This window comes from Coffea arabica, chromosome 6c (genome assembly GCF_036785885.1).
Source record: "Coffea arabica cultivar ET-39 chromosome 6c, Coffea Arabica ET-39 HiFi, whole genome shotgun sequence".
In the NCBI taxonomy this organism is placed as follows: Eukaryota; Viridiplantae; Streptophyta; class Magnoliopsida; order Gentianales; family Rubiaceae; genus Coffea; species Coffea arabica.
In genome coordinates, this window is record NC_092320.1 from 29,977,056 (window position 1) to 29,997,767 (window position 20,712).

A 20,712-nucleotide genomic window follows, 5' to 3' on the forward strand; every position below is an offset into this window, starting at 1 on the left:
TCAACATCATCTACCCCTAAACAACTAGTCTAGGTCCAGAAATTACCTCAGCTTGGAGTTCACACACACGGCTAGCAGCAGAAATATTTTTCTTCCTCTCGGCAGTCCAGAAATTGCAGCCCGCTAGCTCTCCCTCTCCCTTGCTCAAGCTTGCGACTAGGATGGAGGAAATTTGGCTCTCAATCTCTTCACTAGCTCACGGATGGAAGGAAGAATGAACAGCAAGTCTCTCTCTTCCCTCTCTAGTTTACGGACAGAAAGGAAAAGAATAAAAGGCTCGGCTCTTTCTCTCACTCACCCACTCTCGGCTCACGGCAGGAGGAAGAAATAGAATTGGAGTGTTGTTGTGGTGGTATGTAGTTGATATAGTGGAGTATGAAAGTGGGGTGTGAGCCGGCTTTATGGTTGGTGGAATGGTGGAGCAGATAAAGAAAATGGAATCGGCTGGAATGGAAATGCTAAGTGTAAAGGATGAGACCGGCATGCTGGAAATGTTTGTATTTGGAGCTTGTTCTAGGAAGTTACATGGCTGCATGGTTAATTTGAAATGGAGGAGGGCCAAATTGGTCTTTTAACAACTTGTTCGCCCCTTCTACTTAAGCTCTCATTCGTAAACTAACTCCAAGATTTTACCCCAAAAGAAATTCGATAGCCTACTAGTGTATTAATCTCGCGAAAAATTCAATTATCGAGATTTTTACGTCCTAAGTATACTAAGTGTACTTGTAATGGTTTTGTCTAAAATATATTGACTTCGTCTTGATGCTAAGGTTCCCGTTAACACTTAATCATTATTAACGCTTAAGATTAGCTATCGGAATTCAAAGAATTAATATTAAAGCATTAAAATAATCTACATCAAGAAATATTAATTTAACTTGGCAATAATCAAATAGTTTAATATTTTGCACAATTAAGTTATTTGTAACATAAAATTATTTTTACATTTATTATTTAACTTTTCAAAATATATATATATAAATTAAGGAAAACAATAAAATAAATAAACAAAAGAGTAATAATAATATTATTATTAAAATAATAAATTTTGAGGCCCTCACATAGAACACTCACCACTGCAACAAGCTCAAGTGTTTACCTCACGTGCACTTCCGGCCTCACTTCCACGTCCTCACCCGGTTAAAATAGTACTTGCTACAATACTCATAGAAAGGAGGGCTTTCTAGGGGAGACCACTCATTGGTGCGAGGATCGTACACCTCAAAGCTAGGATCAGGGGTGTAATCTCCAGTGAGCATGCAAGGCCCACAAAGTACGTACAAAAGACCATCAATTTCCTCTAGAACGGGAGTAGACATTGTTGCATGCATTCCTCCATGCTTCTCCTTCTTTAAATGGAATTCTGAAGGAGGGATAGGGATACCACCACCATGATCACCATTACCGGCCACAGATGAAGAAGCCCGAATGTGTACCAATTGTTTGTAAGGGGTGAGATCATAGCAGTGCAAGTCACAGCTTAGAGACCAGGGAGTGTAGATGTAGTCATCATCATGCTTTAGGCCGCCGACTAAGAACACTCTAGTTCCCATGTTAGCGCAGCCCACACCATATTCATCCCTGTCGGTCACGGTGAGCACTTCTTCAAGTTCAGAATCTGCATGATCTTCCTTGCAATGCTGATCAGATGAAGTTTCTTCATCTTCTGCATCCACGATCAGACTCTCAAGTGGGACGGACCGGATAGAATAGCGCATATTTTCTTGTCTTTTTATATGTTGGTAGGATGACTTCCTGAGTTTGACCATTGGATGGTAACGGCAACTTCTCTTACTTTACTTGATCATTGGCACTCCATTGGTTATTAGGGGAGTTTCACTTTTAGCTCTTTTCATGTTATTATTTTTTTTTATTTTATCCCCAACATTGAGGACAATGTTGCCTTAAGTGGGGAGGAGTAAATGGGTTTAGGTTAAAATTTTTCAAATTTTTGTTGCTGATTCCTTGATAGGCAATGTCTTATATTTTGAGTATTATTATTGTTAAAGCAATATGTGTATGAATGTGTTAAATGTTAAATGGTGTTGCTTTAGAGTGCTTCTTTGGTGAATATTTGATATTTTGAAACTTTTTCAATTTTTGGCTAATTTTTCTAGGCATTGTAAATATTTTTCTAACATTTTTCTTGTGAATTTGGCCTAATTATTAATTTTAGTTCTCCATATTATTGGGATATGAAACAGGCTTTTGTGTTCTTATTTGTACTTATATGCTTATTTTATTAATTTAACGGTACTCCGTTGGTTGTTATTGTCTAGTAACTGGAGGTCTTTACCTAAAAGTGTCAACTATCACATCAAAAAGTGACAATAACTATGAGTATGTTATTCTTAAGTGGTAAAACCTGAGTAATCAGGCTCTTTCATTTAGGAGATATTGGAGTTCACGTCAAAAGGGTTGAACGGCTGAGAATTAAGTATATTCCCCTTTGTTAAAATGTGAAAAGCTTAAGTGTGAGGGAATTTGAAGAAAACAAAGAGAAAAATATGAAAAAAAGAAACAAAAATATGTGGATTATAATAATAGTCTGTAGATCCATATAGTTATATGTTTGAGATTTTGCATAATAGTTGGGCCATCTCCGAGGAAATGCTTGCTAAATATTTATATTCCTAGCCGGAGTTGAAAGGGTCGATGGTGTTAAATGCTAATCGAAGAAGCATCTCTTTGATTTTTACTATTAGTACTTAACACTTGTTTAGAATGGTTGCTCTAATAATGATAACCTTGAATATAGTCATTGTTTGTATTTAATTGATTTTGTTTTTGTGCTTGAGAATAAGCATAGACTAAGTATAGGGGAGTTTAATAGGGTGTATATTATAATGCATTTATAGGCATAAGTTGCTAGTTAACCATGTTATGCGAAATTTATCTTGAGTAGAAATTACTTAATTTTGCTTGTATATTATTCTAATAGGTCAAGAGCTCAATCGGAGAGAAAATGAACTAAAAACATGGCATAAAGAAGCAATGAAAGAGGATAAAGTAAAGAGAAAGAGGTTTCACAAGAACGACATATTTCAATATTTTGGCGATAACTTGAGCTTCACAAATCAGATTGAGATGTTCTTGATTCAATTCAAAGCTCAGAAAATACTCTACAACTTTTATGAGATATTAAAGTTTGGTTCTCATATTTTCATGGTCAAAAGTTCAAATTACTGAAGTATAGTTGCGCTGCGATGCTCTTACGACTAGGTCTTAGTATTTTAGGCATATCGCAGTGTCCAGACATCCAAGGAAAGCTTATTCAAAGGGTTACAATTTCTTTGTTTTGAGAAATAACTGATTCAGCCTATTTGATGGACTTTTTGGGATTCAAAATCAATCCACACATGGATCTGTATTGATCCGCGGATGGATCCATGACCGGCACCGGACATCACAAATGACTTCGCGCTGAACATCTCCAAATTCTTTTGCATTCTGAGCTTGGCCCGATGACCAATGCCGGTCATTGGGCCGGTCTTCATTGGAAAAATGTGTGGAAATGCGATTTTTTTGAGTCCAATAAAGCCTATTTCTACCCTGTTTAGGATATATCTTCAAGAAATCATAAATAGGAGTCATTTAGGTCGGTTTTTAGGGGGAAAAAAAGTAGTCTAATCTAGTTTTAACATCTTTTCATAGTTTGTTCTTGAGAGATCAAGATCAAATGGAGGCGAATCAAAGAGTGTGCAAGGAGAAGATTGAAACAAGCAATTGAGAAATTTTCTTACTCTTTTTCTTATCTTTGAGGCAACTCTTTGAATTCATGGTTTTTATTTCCAAATCTTGTTGAACTAAATTGTTGCTAGGGTTAGGGTTTTTGTGAAGGAATTTGATTAATATTTCTAGTTTGATTTCTTGCCTTTTGTTATGATTTATCTATCTTGATTTAATTACGTGTTCATACTTGACCACCATAGACATGCTTTTAGGATTTGTATTGAAATGAGAAGGGATATACAGTTGTGCACTAGATAGATAAATATATTTAGTCTAATCACGAGAGTAGGTTAGGATTTTAATGACGTACTTATATCACCAAAATTCTTAAACGGGTTTTAATTGAATACTTGCGATCTCGAGAAAGACGTAGGATTTAATTAGGCACACTTTAGATGTATCGAGAGATAATCTAAAATATAATTGTGTAATGCGTTCATAGTTTGTTAAGAAATTAACTAAATAATTGACTCAAATTTTGGATTAAAACCTGAAACCCTAGACTTGGGTCTATTGTTTTCTCACCACTGCTTCAATTGAATTGATTAGTCTTTGATTGCTTAGTTAGAAAATACAACTTCAGGAATTTAAATTTTGTTATTTTAGAATAATTAAAATAGAAAATTAACTCATCCCTGTGGGTTCGACCCTGGAATACTCCAAGTAATTTATTACTACGATGATCCTCTACGCTTGTAGGAATTCGTCGATCATTGGGTAAACTTTCAGTTGTAATTAATTGAGGGTTAACTAGGAGAGTTGTAAAACTTCTTGACTCAACTAAAAGCTTTTAGGGTGAAGAAGTGAGCCTTCACTTGTACAAGTTGGTTAGTGTCGCCATCAATTAAAGAAACTACTTAATTGATTCAACTCCAAGTTTGGAAGAAATTTGTGTGTGTGATTAGTTTGCAATTCTTTTACTTTATTGTTCTCTTTGTATTATTTGTTTGTGTGGCTTAATTTGCTTACATCTCTTATTATTGTGTTTGTTTGAGTGCTTGTTTATTTAAACTATCTTGGTTGAATAATTGAGTGAAAATGTAGCCTTTACTTGTTTTAATTTTTATCAATCTAATTTATCTCCCTCTTAAGTTACTTGGGGTTTACAGAAAGATATCCCTTAAAAAATCATATTGCGTTATAACCTAAAATTCATAATTGCCTTTTGAAAATGATTCATGATCACATAACCACTAACAGCAGAAGCAAAAGTAACTATAACATCTTTCTTTTCATATTGGTTTGATTGTGTCTTAATGTTCAACAGTATATTTTTTATGCTCAATGTTTTTTAAACTAAACTAGATTATCCTTAAAAAGGGAGGGGGAAAGGGCGGTGAATAGTGGGAGCAAGAGTGAGATGGTCAAAAGAGCGTCATCTTTTCAATCTATCAAATAGTGGGAAACATTGGTGGCTTCCCCCAACCACTATTTGTGGCTTCCCCCTCCCATTTCCCTAGATTAGACTAAAATAAGTTATATAAACTGTTATCATTACTAGCAAAAAAAAAATAAAAAATAGTGGGAAACATAGATGTGGATATCAAGTCTAAGCACTCCACTTGTTGACTAACCAAAGAAAAATAAGAATTTAGATAAGGAGAGTACATAATTAACTATTTGTTTTTTATTCTCAATTGCTTTTTAAAATCTATTTTCAAATTTTTAGAGACAAAAGGCAAAAAGTCAAAATGCAATAAAATTGGTGCTTTTGGATTTTTATTTTGCTTTTGAGAATAAAAAAAAACTGAAAACAAGCCCTGATCATGAATAAAAATTCCTGCATTGTCATGCTATTGGATAATTTTTGTAAGCTACAAGCTAAATTCTATTGCATTTTTGCAGTTTTATATTTTCTTTCTTTCTTGCTGCAAATGCCTAACCTTGGGGATTTTTCTTTTGTTCTATTTTGTTTAAAGCCTAATCACGTAGGCTCTCAAATAAATGATTGGTGGTGACAAAATGGCAAGACAAAAAAGTGCAAGAAAGCTTTCACCTTGCATAATGATTAATTGCGTATGATATCAAGCTTTCACTTTGCAAGTTTATTTAATAAGGATATTGATAGGTACTTTAATAAGATCTCTAACTTTGAAATGCTTCCTTTTCCTTTTTATTTTATGTAAGGTTTGAAGTCTCCCTAAAATTTCCCAAAAAAATAGGAAGAAACGCTAATGATGAAGTTCCTTGTTCGACTTTCAAATGCTTCTCTTCCCCCTTCTCCCTTTTAAGGTTTGGCATCTCCCTTGAAAAAGCAAAAAAGAAAAAAAAAAGATCATCATACAAAGTATAAATTAAGAAAATGATGCCAAAAAATGCCCTTTTATATTCCAATTCAGACGGTTTAGATTCAAATCTGATTGTACATACAATTTTATCTGTACTTCTTATCATACAATACAAAATTGATAAACAACATTGAAATGGCTTTTTTTGATTACCAATTTCCCATACATCTGAAACTTTCTCTAGATTACCCTTCGATCATGCATCTCTTTCCTCAATCAATGCCGCCTTCATTCCTCATCATCTTTTACAATTTCTATAATCCAATGCAGAGATAAATTTCTGCCTAATATTAAATCATCTTGTAGTCCCATCAAGCTTCCAGCTGTTTGACTACAATTTATCCTGATAAAATTCCCAAGAAATTGCTAGAAAAATTCTCAGCAATCAAGAATCCAATCTGCCAGCCGTGAAGGATGAAAGAAGTCCAGCAGCCTGCGCAGGTAACATGTCACCAAACCTGCCAACTTGCCCATCATTAAGAATGGATCCCAGTCTGAGAGTGCTCTCCCCAAATCTGCTGCCAACCTGCAATTTGCATTAAGGAATGATTGCTCAGATATGAGGAATATTTTAACACAGGGTTTATCACAATGATCTATTCTACAATCTGCTCTGCAGACATAAACAGATCGAATCAGTAAATTGCTGTCTCCAAAAGCAGTAAGAGCTTTACAAGCTGAAAACCAGCTCAAGTACTGGTTGAACAAGTGAGCAAAGATCCAGTTTTCTCAACCACCTAAACATGGATACAATTTATTCATTAAAGAAAGGTTTCAGGCCTCAAAAAATATATATTTCCTGTTATGTTTGACATTTAAACTAGCATTAACTGTCTGGTTTTTGTCCTCTGAATCTCGATAAGTAAGCTTCACTGCTGATTGAACAGCAGATTTCAAATTTTCTCTCTCTCTCTCTCTCTCTCTCTCTCTCTCTCTCTCTCTACATTCGATGCTGAAACTAGCACATGGCAACGTTTTTGGCCTTTCCCCCTTGAATCTGGATGAGGAAGCTTCAGTACTATTAAAAAAGTTGATGTCTAATTTCCACACACAGTGTCTGTCTTGTCATGTCCAAACACCCTCCACCTCTCTCTCTCTCCACCTCTCATTTCCTCACTCTCTCTCTCTCTCTCTCTCTCTCTCTCTCTCTTACACAGACCTCTCTCCCCAACTAGTTTGAACACAAACTGAACCATACAAGGAAAGTATCACAAGTAATAGCATCTTCTGTACACCAGTCAAAATTACACCCAAAAATTCATGTATTTATGCAGACAACTGGGGATATATAGAGTTTTCAAATAAATAGAAGCAAAAAAATTTCTTCATATATTACCTGGCCGCAAGCAAAGGAATTTTTGAACAGCATTAGATTAAGAAGTTCCTCAACCATTTTAGTAGAAGAGTTTAAGATTTTTCCCCTCTCTTCTAAATGATGACTTCTCTCCAATTTGAAGGTTGAATTCCTAGTATTTGCATGTATGTCTACATGACAAATTATGAAGATGTCTAGTGGAAAGCACTTATGCTTGCTGATGTTAACAAGTAAAACAATTTGTTGAAAATAAATAGAACTAATGTTTTCACAAGAGCAATGACTAGCTCAAGTGGTAAGAACACACTTCTCACCAACAAAATGCCAGGGTTTGACTATCATCGCAATGAATACAACACCAGATTCCCACTTCCCCTTAGATTAGATAACGAATGGGAAATTTTACCTGCATGAAGGACCTCAAGAAAGGCGCTGCCATCCCTAAACTTGAGTTATCATCATAATCAATGTTCCGTGAGAGCTCATCAGTTGTATAGCTGTTCCGAGAACTTCTAGAAGAAACATCATCTATAGATGTTGAAGCTGATGGCCTGGCTGCTCCTCTCGAAGACAATGCTGGAGCACTGAATAGCCAAATATAGAATTAGCAGCATTAGTTGAAAATTAACATAAACTACAACAAATAATATATAACCCTTCTTGAAGTATGCTCATTTTGCTAAAATTAACTGCTTTTAAAGCTCAAGTCTATCCCTTACTATAAGAAATTACATATGCCCACCCATGAGAGTATCAATGACAAGAAAAGTAGGAAAAGAAGATAACTTTTAAGTGCACAAGTTAGTTAACTGGAATAACAATATCAACCTGATGGGAAGATACTTGAAGCGAGGCACATCAGAGCATCGCATGATATTTGATTCAGAATTACTAGGCAACTTTTGCGCTGTGTCCATATACAGTCTATTAAGTTGGACAAAGAATCCAAAAAGCACAGCATGCCTCAAGTATGATTGCTTCCCATTCTCCCGCAGGTATGGCTCATAGCTGAATTAAATCAAAATCATCAGAGAAAATGGCAATCAGGAGGAACCTTGTGTTTATATAACTTCTGCAACAACAAAACCTCAAGATGTAATGTTGAATCAAGAGAAATTGACAAGTCTTAGATTTGATTGGATAAGAATTGACCACATGTAAACCTCTCAATAACACCAAGTCCCCATATACTGCAATGCTAATAATATTTTAATTTTCCTTTCTTGAAACAGAGAACAGCCACAATCTTCCTAGCATATTGAACAAAGTCTACTTGAAGAAGCTTACGTGAGCCAGTCTATAGGATCCAGTCTTTGTGAAAGGTGAGATACCAAGCCGTCAAGACGCTCTCTAATCACTGACTTGGTTTCATGGATGTCCTGCTTGATTCTGAATGGAAGCTTTACCTTTGGTACTTTTGAAGGCACAGTATTAGAACTAACATCACCGCCAGATAAAACATCAGCAACAAATCTTAAATCCAACAAGATTTGCAGAATTCCCTTTTCAGACACTTGAGATCCATGACATTCAAGGAAAGCTACATAAATACCAATAACCTGCAGATGCAAATAAATAAGATGAAGACACCATCCCCAAATAAATTCCTACTGCATTGACAAATGACATAGAATAGAAGAGTATGTCAAGAATCAAACTTAATAGGCACACTTAGTCATGTATTTGATTATCATTATTATCTTAAGAGCAGATTGGGCATAGGACAAGAGCCATCTTTATACACAGAAACAATGATATCAAATCAGGCAACATGCTAAAATTCTTAATGGGTCCATCTTGTTCCATTGAAATCTGAGACATCGCAGAACAAATTTGGCTTGAAATTGAAGTCTTGTTAGGTTAGTCAAGAGATGTATAGTCCATACATCATACCTCAAAATCAAGATTCCCTAATAGCAGGTCTTACCAGACCAGTTGAGTGAATAAATACTACAATTCAAATAATAGAGTCAAGAATGAGAATTAAGTTAACTGCATGGATATCAGGTTAAGTGGTTTTTCTTTCTTTTCCCACTTTCCATTTTCTTTCCTATTACTTATTTCAAGGTCACCATCACCAAAACTGGTGCCTAACTGTTCCCAGTCATTCAAAATTTTAATCAGCTCAAAGTGAAGCTTCAGAAACTAAGTTAATGTTTATGTATTATCAGAGAACAATACATAATAAATTCCACCTTATTTTGATATAAAGTTACCAATCTATAACACTACATATTCTGGTGCTCTCTACAAAGTTAATGTTTATGTATTATCAGAGAACAATACATAATAAATTCCACCTTATTTTGACATAAAGTTACCAAACTATAACACTACAAATCCTGGTGCTTTCTATTGGAACAGTAAACTACCTAATCAATTCAGATGAAAAAAATTTTGAAGGATAATGAAGGGACAAGAGTTGGGACAAATTTATATGCTGACAGGCATACATTTATACATACATAAGTAGCTTCCCATAATAATTGTGAGAAGAAAACTTTATATCTGAACGCAATTCAAAATACCATCAGCAACAAGTACATGCAGTTCCGTGGACCAAAGTCCCATTTTGTCAGTGCAAGCTCAATTATGAGGCTGAACCACACCAGTATGTTAAACTAACTAGGTCCAGGAATAAACTTAAAGAGCATGTAACAATTTGCACATCTTTTTCCCTGACATAGCCTTGAATTCTTTGTTAAATCGAGGGAGAATGCCCAAGTGTTGTGTGTGTTATCAACAACTTTTCATATTAAGGATCCACTTTTGCATGTTATTGATGAAAGGAGAAAAATAACTTCTGAAGACCACTTAACCAAAACCCCAATGGTATATAAGTTTTATCACAAGTTACTTCCATGTAGGATTCTTCAAAATAAATGATGGGTATGTAGACATCACATTACATGCTATACCTAATTGATTAAAGTTGAAAAAAGTTTATCGCACACCTTTTCCAGTAGTCTTGAAGCAAAATCTTGTAGGATAGGCTTGTCAAGTACATGACCACCAACTTGATGAATTTCTTCGCACGCTTGAAACAGGAATGAGTTGATATAAATAGAAGGCATAGATGGAAGCAAAATTTGTATTTCCGATTCACCTTCATTCAGCCGCTCTTGCTTGACTGCAATCTTCTCCCATCCCTGACCAATAATTAGAAAGAGTTACTAAGGTTCAATGTCAGACACAACAATCTGGCATAACATCATCACAAAGAACAGATGATGTCTCCAAATTATTAATGATTATAAAAGCAAATGCAACGCCTATTACCACGAGTAAAATAACAGAACAGTGCAAAAGGGAAAGGAGGATAAATAACAAAGGTTTCACAAATTGACTCAGAACCTTATAAGTCTACCTACCCCGCAGAAAGTCATAAGCTTGTCAGCAAACACATAGGATATATTGTTGACTGCATCTTCTTGAAGTTTGAAAAAAGTAAGAGTTTAAGGATAAACAAACAATGACTTTTAATGGAACACATGAATACTAACCATATTATAATATTTTGCAGAAACTGTGGAGTAATCAATCAGGATATTGTTTCTTAAACTAAATGCCAATTGGATTATGCTAGTTTTCTATCAGAAGAGAAACTGCAGCAGCTATAGCTCCATGACTCTCCTAACGGAGCAGCATAAGGAAGCATCAAAGGTCCACTGAGACATTATTATGACACCAAGAAATGCTACACTCTAGCCAATTATGAACCCAAAAAACGGTAGCCAAAGACTGATGGACCATTGATAACCTTACTAATATGATTCAAACCCTTTTACTATCACAAACAAATGTTTTACAGAATTAAGTGAATACAGGTAAAGAAAGACATTTTCAACAAATTGAAGGATCATCTCTTTCTAAAAATACATCCACTAGCATTGTTAAACAAAGAAACGAGAAGTTTCTAAGACCTCGAGAAATCATTGTTATCTATTGTTTTTACGAGTGTCAATTAGTTGCATGGGATAGAAAATTCTATCCTTATGCACCACCTTTTATGCTAGTTAGTGACAGAGAACCCTGCTTCTGCTCCCTGAAGCATTCAATCCTGTCTTCCAGGTAAAATATAATCGAACCTACTTCTACCATACAACTGCTAGCACCAAAAAGTCAAAAAATAAAAAGGAGTTAGAAAGAGAACTAGAAGAACAGCAACTCTGTAATTTGATGAATTGTAGTACAAGATGAAGAATTTGGAAAGCAATGCACTGCACATTGCCAAAAATCTCAGCCCAACTATAAGTTAAGTATTAGCATCTTAACAACCAGGATGCCCTCTTAAGTGAAACATTCCAAATAGCACAAGCGAAGAGCATTTACTAAAATAAATGAAAAATCTAGTCATTGTATTCTTATTCACAGTTGAAAGAATGAAAAAGCAAAATAAAAGTTGAATGCTTAACAGCTTAAGTATTCTTTTCTCACAGATGACACCATCATAGGAGTATCATAAATTGGCAAAGCTCAGAAAGTAGGATTTGCCATCAGCTTGAGATTGGTTATTTCATTTCTAGCCTGCATATAAGTCTCTAATAGCATGCTATGGTTTCCTAGCCTTGATATAAAAGGTGCTTTTTACCTCTTGTTATAAACTACTTCACCTCTTATAAGCAGAATCTCACTGCCAGGACATATGGGGCGAGAACAGCAGTATACTTTTTCCAGTCTAACAAGACTCATCCAAAATCTTCACCACAGAAGTTACTTCATCCAAGTTGTACCTTATCTAGTAATTGTGACTTGTACATCAGAGCAAGCATTTACCAATTTCATAACTACTCAAGTTCGGCCTAACTATAATTAGCCATCAGAAGTATAATAATGAGCTAAAGCAGATTGAAAGTACTTTACGTATACAAACAATTATAATATAGGAGATTTGGTGGCAACATGATAAAATGGAGAAGAAAATAGGAAAAGAAATATAAAACAAAAAAAGTTTGGCAAGTTAATAGGGACTTAAATGTCACGGGCATTGAAGTTATAACATCATATTTTGATGGAAAACCGACCATATGACCTTGGCTGTTAACCATTGGGTGCACAGTGTCGTTTAAAAAACTAAGAGAGGTACATCTTCAGGTCATCTAATATGGTAAATATACTATGAGTCGAAATTATTTTTCTCCCATGAATAATGGCTGAAAATAACCTCTTTCCCACTGATGAATTCTGTAGGTACAGTAGTCAAATAACTAATACAGAGTTGCAAAGTTAAATAGAGCTGACAAAAGTTTTATAAATCAAAATTTAAACTAACCACTGCAATCAAATTTCTATTGTATTCAGCACAAGACATGCCCTGAACAAATTTCCTTGTATTCCATTTCTTTTCAAGGCAGAGGTCTCATGCATTTTATTAGCTAAAAATGCAAGTACCTAACACACCAATCATATGAGGAACGTGTACTAATTCAGTTGATAGCTTGACATATCTCCTCATATTGTAGATCAAAATACACACTGTATAAAGCAAGCAAACACTTTGAAAAGAATTTATCACATTCAAGCAGAAAAAGAAAAGAAAAGAAATTCTACTGACAAACCAGCACCTAGAGGATCTCATTGTCCAACAAAATGTCGAGCACTTAAATAAGGCACTGTTCATAAATAAACAACAATTTCTTAATGATATCCATACTGTAGCAAAACTAATATTGCTATAATTAAAGAGAAAAGCCACTTACTCTCAAGGGTGCAGCCGCTGATAAGGCATCATCTTTTTCAACATTCGCTGAGAGAATTATTGATAGTTCATCAGAGACCCATGATATCCATAAATTGTGTGCTCTAATGCAAAGATCTTGGGTTGTTCTGCTAAGTTCTTCAAGTTGTGGACTTGAATTGTCATCTATTCCAAACAAAGCAGATGCCGCCAATGAAGTTTGTCTTTTGGGGGAATCAAGCATTTTCTTTCCAGGACTATCACTCATAAAGGAGTCAAAAGATGATCTAGAATACCTCAAAGCAGCATGGAACTTGAGCGAGACACCAGCAAAAGTTTCATTCAACCACGATCTTGGTGAACCAAGAATTACGGGCACATGCCTAGAGTGCTTCTGGAAAGCAAACAATAGTCGACCAATAAATAGAGACCTCTCAACAATTATGGCAGCCAGAGGTGTGGATTCACCTTCCTGATCCACATTTTTCAGGTCAGCATCCAATAGGTCTAGCTCGCTCTTAAGATCTCTCAATATGGTTGACATGGTTGCGTAACATTTATCCTGCAAATATGGGGCCAAATCCTTCAACCTTACATGTGCCTTTGGAGACTCGAGGAAAAAGAGGAGGTCCTCAAGGACAAGCTCACATCGGCTGTCAACGGCATCTCTGATTCGGCTAACTTCTGCCCCAAAGTAAGCATTGAGACAAGTACGAACATCATTCTGCTCAGTACACTGTGATGAACCAACTCTTTTAATATTTGGTTCCATGAACCAAACTCCACCAGCATTTGGAACTCTATTCGGGTAAGACTGGAAACCAACATCACTAGGTGTTTTCACAATAGTCCGGACTGACTCCACAACAGACACTGCTCCGCTCAACTCCTCAAATCTGGTATCAATAATTGCTTTCATCCTCTGAAGAAAAGCATCTTCAAATATGTCGTCCCAGAGATCAGAGTCATCACCCAACACAAGTTCACGTGTCCTTTTCCATGGCAATTCAATCTCAGAACCAAAAACACTCTTAAGCCACTCCAAACTCCCCTCCAAGACTTGTTTACTGTCCATGGTCTCTCTTATCAACTTCTCAGCCGAAGCAAGCTCTTTCCCACTTGCAATCACATCAATCAAGTACCTCCCATTGATGTTGTTCACAATCTCCTTTCCACAATTCCTCAACCAATCAGAACAAGTCCTCGCAAGAAAATCTCTGTCTAACATTACCATGGTAGACTCCAGTTTATCCCTAAATGCAGTCCATAACCTCACTTCCTCGTCAGGATTTGGAATCCCCCCAAACAACTGAGAAGCCGGGGGTGAACCCAAAATAGTCTTATAAAACAAAGGCATATCATTCAGTACCTGCAAAAACAACTCCCCAACTTGCCCTACACTAACCTGAATTATGCTCAACACTTGACAGAACACTGAAATCACATCAGAACTATCAGCATTAACATTACTAGAACAAGCACTCAATTTCTGTAAAATACAAGACTTTCGTGAATCCAAAAACAAAGTCAGAATCTGTTTCGGATCAAGCTCATCAATAATCGCAACAGCAGCAAGAGCATCAGCATAAGCATTGATCCCAAGCTCAAGAAGAAGGGCTTGATCCAACAACCTCTCACGACTCCTCTGCGAGATCTGAGCCTTAAAACTCTCCACTATCTGCCACTGATGCTGAAGCAACGGAAATTTCGACAACACATTGTAACTACCACCATTCCTAATACCGACACTGTCGTTATTCATAACAATTAGGTAATCATGAACATGTTTTGCACGGATATATCTAGCTGAAGCTTCCATAAACATAGATTCATCAAGACAACCCCAAATATTTTCTGGGGTATCTACAAGATACTTAACCCGGCAAGCAATGCCATAAATCCGGGCCCTGTTGGAATTGGCATTGGAATTGACTGTCCTAGGACTATCAATTGATGAAGAAAGATTGCTGACTATAGAATGATGAATAGCTGAAATGTTAGCAGAGATAAACTCACAAGTGGACTTCATTTGAACAATGGAATCGGCTGAATCTATAAGATCTCTGTATCTATTGCCCACAAGTTGCCTCAACTCCTCGCTCTTGTCCTCGATCTCTTTCCTCGTGGTTGCCTCTACTTTTCGGATCTCTGAGATGGGCTTCGTTCGAAATAGCAATTCTGCATCTTGGTTTCTGTAACCACCACCGCCACCGCCGGGGGTGGGAGCGGCGGTGGTGGAAGGGGACTGAGGAGGTGGCGGCTTTACGATTCTCATAATTTTCTATTTTCACCCTTCTAGGAGTCAAGTGAGGAATGGTTTGATTATAATTAGACCAAATTGGAGTTCGATCGGGTATCACAGGTACTGTTTAGTTTGAGGTGGAAGGAGAAGTACAACGGAAGAAGCTATTCTATCCCAAGAAGTACAACTTGGGACACCATTTATTTGAGTAATTGCAATTAGGGTCCTGAACCATTACTAATTAGCATTTTGCACCTACACCTATCAATAGTGATTTTTTTTTTTTTTTTAAATCCTTCCAACACCTTTTTCACTCCCAAACTATTATCAAGTACAAGATTCGAACCCTGAACCTGACAATGAAAAGAACTCTAAGGTGGCGTTTGGTTCGCATGTTGGAATCGGATTCAGATTTGGAATCATTCATCCTGGATTTGGAATGGAGTCAATCATTCGAATACATCTGTTTGGTTCAGTACCGTGAATGTATATCATTACTATAGTTGATGTTTGGTTCGTTGGCTCTTTATAAATGGGACATAAGAAATATTCACTAATTAAATATATTAGTATAAATGTATTAGTAAATTTAGTATAACTAATTAATAATTTATATTTGTAAACATCTATAATCATTAGTATAATTGATAATATCAATTATATTACATAGATTAATATACATTATATAATACATATAACTAATAATATCATTATTATAAGTTTGTAACTAATTAAATTAAATATTATATATAATTAAATATAATTATACAAATGTTATAATATAAATATATGCTTTTAATTATATAATACATATAATGATTAATTATACTCATATTTTATATAATTATAATGTATGTTATATATTAAATATAATTATTATTATATATTATTATATTTATAATAATAAATATTTATAAAAGTTATATTTATAATAAATAAATATAATTATAAAAGTTATATTATATAATATATTATTATTATATACATGTATATATTATAATGATATGCACATATAATATACATTTATAAATATATATATATATATAATATAAATGTATTATTATATATTTATTAATAAATTTACAATATATATTATATAAATATAATTATTTTATTAATTAATTATAATATATATTTATATAATATATTATATATGTGCATATAATAATTATAAATATATTATATAATTGTACTAATATTATAATAAAATTTATAATTATAATTATAATATATATTATATACATAATTATATACATGTATATAATTATATATTAAATTTTTTTAATGGGTGGCGGGATGGGCCCCATTTCTAAATGGGAATCAGACTTGGATTTTGTCCAAAACTCTCCAAGTTACTAGGGAATTGAGGAATTTTAAATTTTTAGATATGATTCCAAAATCCCGATTCCGATAGTAGTAATCCAAACAACAATTATGGGGTTTATTCCAATTCTCCATTCTGAAAGCCTCTTACCAAACGCCACCTAAGAGTATTCCCCTAACCACTAATAGTGATTAGTGAATTTAAGTACTTTATGAAATTTGATATCGATTTGTATCAATTAATAGTACAAGTACTTTAATCAATTTGTATCACTTTACAGTACATTGACCAATTTGATTAAAAATTAGTAAATTTCCATAGTTATTTTAAAATTGGAAAAAATTGGTACTCTTAAATGGATGAAGCTAGGTATTTGAGGATTAATTTCTAAACTTGCATTATGTGTACGTTTCTTCCCAAAATTTAAAAAAGAAAGAAAGAAAGAAATGAAGCTTGACAAGTTATGATTTTATCAAAATAATTTTATGTTTTTTTATAATAAATATGCGTTTTTAATTGATAAGAAATATGAATAACTTGTCTAATTTGAGTTGTTACAAATTCATGTAAAATACTTTAATTTTTTCAATGCCCAAATTTAAGTCAAAATTTAAGTTTGGATTGACTAGCAAGATATTCATATTTATCATTCTTGATGTAAAAAATATTTTTATTTCTAAAGTGTATTTAGGAGGTGTAATATTTATTGATAAGGTACTAAGTAGGTTTGAAATATCTTTCATAAAATTTTTCAAGAGAATAGAGTGTAAATCATATCATGACTAACAATTTCTTATTAACAAAAGAAAAGGGTCCAATGCGTTTCTATACCTTAGATCAATTTTTTATCGACAAAACTCCGACTACCTCCCTGAGGACTTCTTTCTTAAGCATTGTAGCCTCCAACCACCAGGGCGATTTCCTTTAAAGGCCCACTTCAGAGTCTTGCAACACAACTTAGTTTCGTTTCCTACTTCTAAGTGTATTCAGATGTAAATATGGAAAGTTGTGAAGAAACTTGCTTCTTTTATTAATAAAAAAAAAAGTTTAGTACAAGATATAAGCTTAGCACACTACTCTCTCTCTCTCTCTCTCTCTCTCTTTACTAAACATGAGAGAAAATTTTCAAGACAATCGGTAATGTTGAATTGCCAAAGTTGAACTCTTGATTACTTCCAATTCTTTAATTGCCTTCTTCATATGGCGTCTACCTCTTTATATAGGTGTTAGGCAGATTTCAATGCTGGATTTGAATTGATATTTCCATGGATTTTAGCTGGTTTCAATCCCGTAGACGGACTTCAATTGGTTTCAATCCTGCAAATTTGAGCAAAATATTTTGGATTCCGAGAATGACGTAAGTGCTTACGTCTTATTCCATACTTTGACTACTTGATGTCGCATCCTTATCCTCTTTTTTGGTACAAGTTGGACACGTGTTATTTTTGTACTTTCTCATCCTGTACAAAGTTCTAATAGTTTTGTTGTTGGATTTTATTCGACTGCTTTCTAGTAGGCTTATTTTCCAATTCAAATAATTCATTGCTGCTTCAAGGGTCCTTCCTGCATATGTAGTCATAATTGAAAAAAATGCTCAATTTCCTCCATTTGTACGAAATTCTTGTTTGGGGATATTTTCAAGATTTTGCAAAATAATCCTTATCCCAAGAACTTTTCGATAATGTATTTTATTTTTAGAAAAATATTCATATTCCTTCCTTTGAGAGTAGACCTTTATCTCCAACTCATCAAATTTCATAACTTTGATATGATGAAAGGAATCATATCTATTTGAATCTTCAAAATCTGGTCCAATTGAAATAATCTTGAGTATTAAAATGTCTTTGGGACCATATATAGGACTATTTTGATAAATATGCCTAACTCCTTCTTGAATCCACCGAGAGAGTTTGAAAATTTCAGGAAAAGTAGTAGTCATGTGATAGTATTTTTTTTTCAACATGTAGATAGTATTGATTACTCCAAAATTGTACCACTTTTGAATATAATTGTTATCACATCCCTGCACACAATTTATTCAAGGATAGATCCCTGTGAAATCCATATAATATGTTTTTGTATTTTGTAAGGCATATAATACTCTCATGAGAGAGTTGTATTCAGAGATGAGCGGGTGCTCATTAATTATATTATCCATCATGGGTATCACTTGAAATGTCTGTACTCGGCTAAAATCCAATTTCAAAGACATCCCATCATCGAGAGAATTTATTTCAAATCTCTCAATCTATTGGCAATCATTTTGTTCCAGTAAAGGGAAAAGATTTTATATTTTATCCTTTTTGAATAGGTCATATAATAAATTTTCAACTTTATCGTAAAGGCTGACTGTATTCTGACTTTTTTCGACATGCTTGATAAGAAATTCAGAAACTTCTTTTATTTATATCTTGATAATTCACAATATCCATTATGTCATTGAATGACGTCTGCAATTGAGAAATTTGTTCAGATAATTCCGAGACCTTATCCAAGAGGATACTTTGCTTATTCATTTGGCCTTCCATCTCTAGTGAAAAAATCTGCAAGACAATTCTCATCAGATTTTATTAGTTTAATTTCAATCATGAACTCAGATAATGTCATTTGCTATTTAATTAATCTTTTATTTTGAGACAAAGGTTTAATATTATTCTTAATAAATGCTCTCACTTGAGAATTATTCGTTCGCAACTTAAATTTTTTAGGTAATAAAAAGTAGTAAAATTTATGACATCTTCTTATTACTGCAAGCAATTCTTTTTCATTTATGTGGTATCTTTTTTCTGTATCTGAGAACATTCCAGATGCATAATGTAGACACCAAATTTTTACTTATTTCATTTTTATTTATTTTACTTTTATTTTTATTTATAATTGTTAGCTATTTTTACTTATTAATCTCAGGATTTTAGTTTAGACATTTTTTTTAGCTTTTTAGATACTAAATTTATTGATTTAGCTTTATTTGTTATTATTTTTCAATTTTTTATTTTTTTATTTTGATTAAAGGCATTTATTATTCATTTCTTAATTAGTCGCTTAATTACTCACAAAAATATACTTTAACTCTTTATATTCAATCTATGAAATTTTGTTGTTTGTTTATCCTAAATTAATGGGAATTAGTGAAAATAAAAGGAAAATTGTCAATCAAAGTCAAAAAAAAAAAATAACGCTGAACTCCCTAATAGCAACGTACTAACAGAATGCAGAAAACAAAAATGCAGCTCCATTTTCCAGTTTGTTTTCTGGACATTTTTGCCCATTTTTCTACTCCATCAGATTGGCATAGTACAAGGCCATCTGGCCTTTATCTTGAGCCTCAATCTCATAAGGAACAGAGGCCATCCAATGGTGTAGAAATTAGCAGAAGGAAAACGCAGCAGATGTGCACCATGGATATTAGGTTTCGGGTGTTTATAAGAAGCCTTGAAATGAGGAGGGATCAAGAAGGGGAGAACGTATGATGGCTAGGAGTTTTAGGAAAAAAGGAAAACAGCTAGAAAGGGAGGTTTTGGACGGCAAAAGAAAGAAACAATAGAGGGGATGACGGCTGAAAGATAAAAAGCAAGAAAGGAAGCGAGGAAAGGAGAAAAACCGAGAGAGGGCTAGAGAGAAAGGGAGTTAGCAAAAGAGAGATAGCCAGAGAGGCGACGCGGAAAGAAATAGAGAGAGGAAGAATGGCTGGTAAACCACCTATGAAGGGATAAAGCCTAGGAAGCAAGAAAAACGGACGGGGTGTCTGCGGTGGCAGAGCAAGGAGAGCCACTGGAATTGCTAACCCTCATGCCACCAGTAGTTGCGGATCTTCATCAAGAAAGCACGAGTACTGTAAGTTCTTTTTCTCCTTTAAATTCCAGTATCTCTTCAAAACACAGACATCTTTAAATTTTCAAAGCATGTGGTTTCGTGACTTTGCTCATGGGAAATTCACTGTTTTTGTTGTCTACTCTTCCGCCCCTTCTATTTCATGTTCCCCAAGACTGTGTTTTCTTTGTTTATGAGTGAAAAATCAAGTCTTGTGGCTGTGCATGGGTCGTGTTTTGAATTGGTATGGTTGAAAATTTGTGAACCTAAAAAGCCCTCAGCTTTGCATTTTCCTTCCCCAAAATCAAATAGATGTGACCCGTG

The 20,712-nt window shown here is 34.3% G+C and overlaps 1 protein-coding gene across 2 annotated transcripts; it reads right to left on the reverse strand.

The window, feature by feature from the left end:
* Positions 1-6,038: 6,038 nt before the first annotated feature.
* LOC113692693 (conserved oligomeric Golgi complex subunit 1) lies at positions 6,039-15,430 on the reverse strand. Of its 2 annotated transcripts, XM_027211182.2 has the most exons (6): positions 13,035-15,430; positions 10,290-10,484; positions 8,623-8,894; positions 8,164-8,343; positions 7,742-7,919; positions 6,039-6,546 (listed from the first exon to the last, which is right to left on the reverse strand). In XM_027211182.2, exons 1-6 carry the CDS (start codon positions 15,285-15,287, stop codon positions 6,406-6,408), a joined length of 3,219 nt encoding a protein of 1,072 aa, XP_027066983.2. In that variant the 5' UTR covers positions 15,288-15,430; the 3' UTR covers positions 6,039-6,405. The 2 variants fall into 2 exon arrangements, with proteins under 2 accessions (XP_027066983.2, XP_071909493.1); XM_072053392.1 differs by lacking the exons at positions 6,039-6,546; positions 7,742-7,919 and having other exon boundaries at positions 8,236-8,407.
* Between the last annotated feature and the right edge of the window lie 5,282 nt (positions 15,431-20,712).

Bases quoted from the DNA above. Each gene is read 5' to 3' on its own strand.
- LOC113692693 (XM_027211182.2), bottom strand. From the start codon at position 15,287: ATGAGAATCGTAAAGCCGCCACCTCCTCAGTCCCCTTCCACCACCGCC. The intron at 8,344-8,622 runs GTAAGCTTCTTC...GATTTAATTCAG, and splicing joins GATCCTATAGACTGGCTCAC to CTATGAGCCATACCTGCGGG. The intron at 6,547-7,741 runs GTAAAATTTCCC...TGCAAATTGCAG, and splicing joins TCTTGAGGTCCTTCATGCAG to GTTGGCAGCAGATTTGGGGA.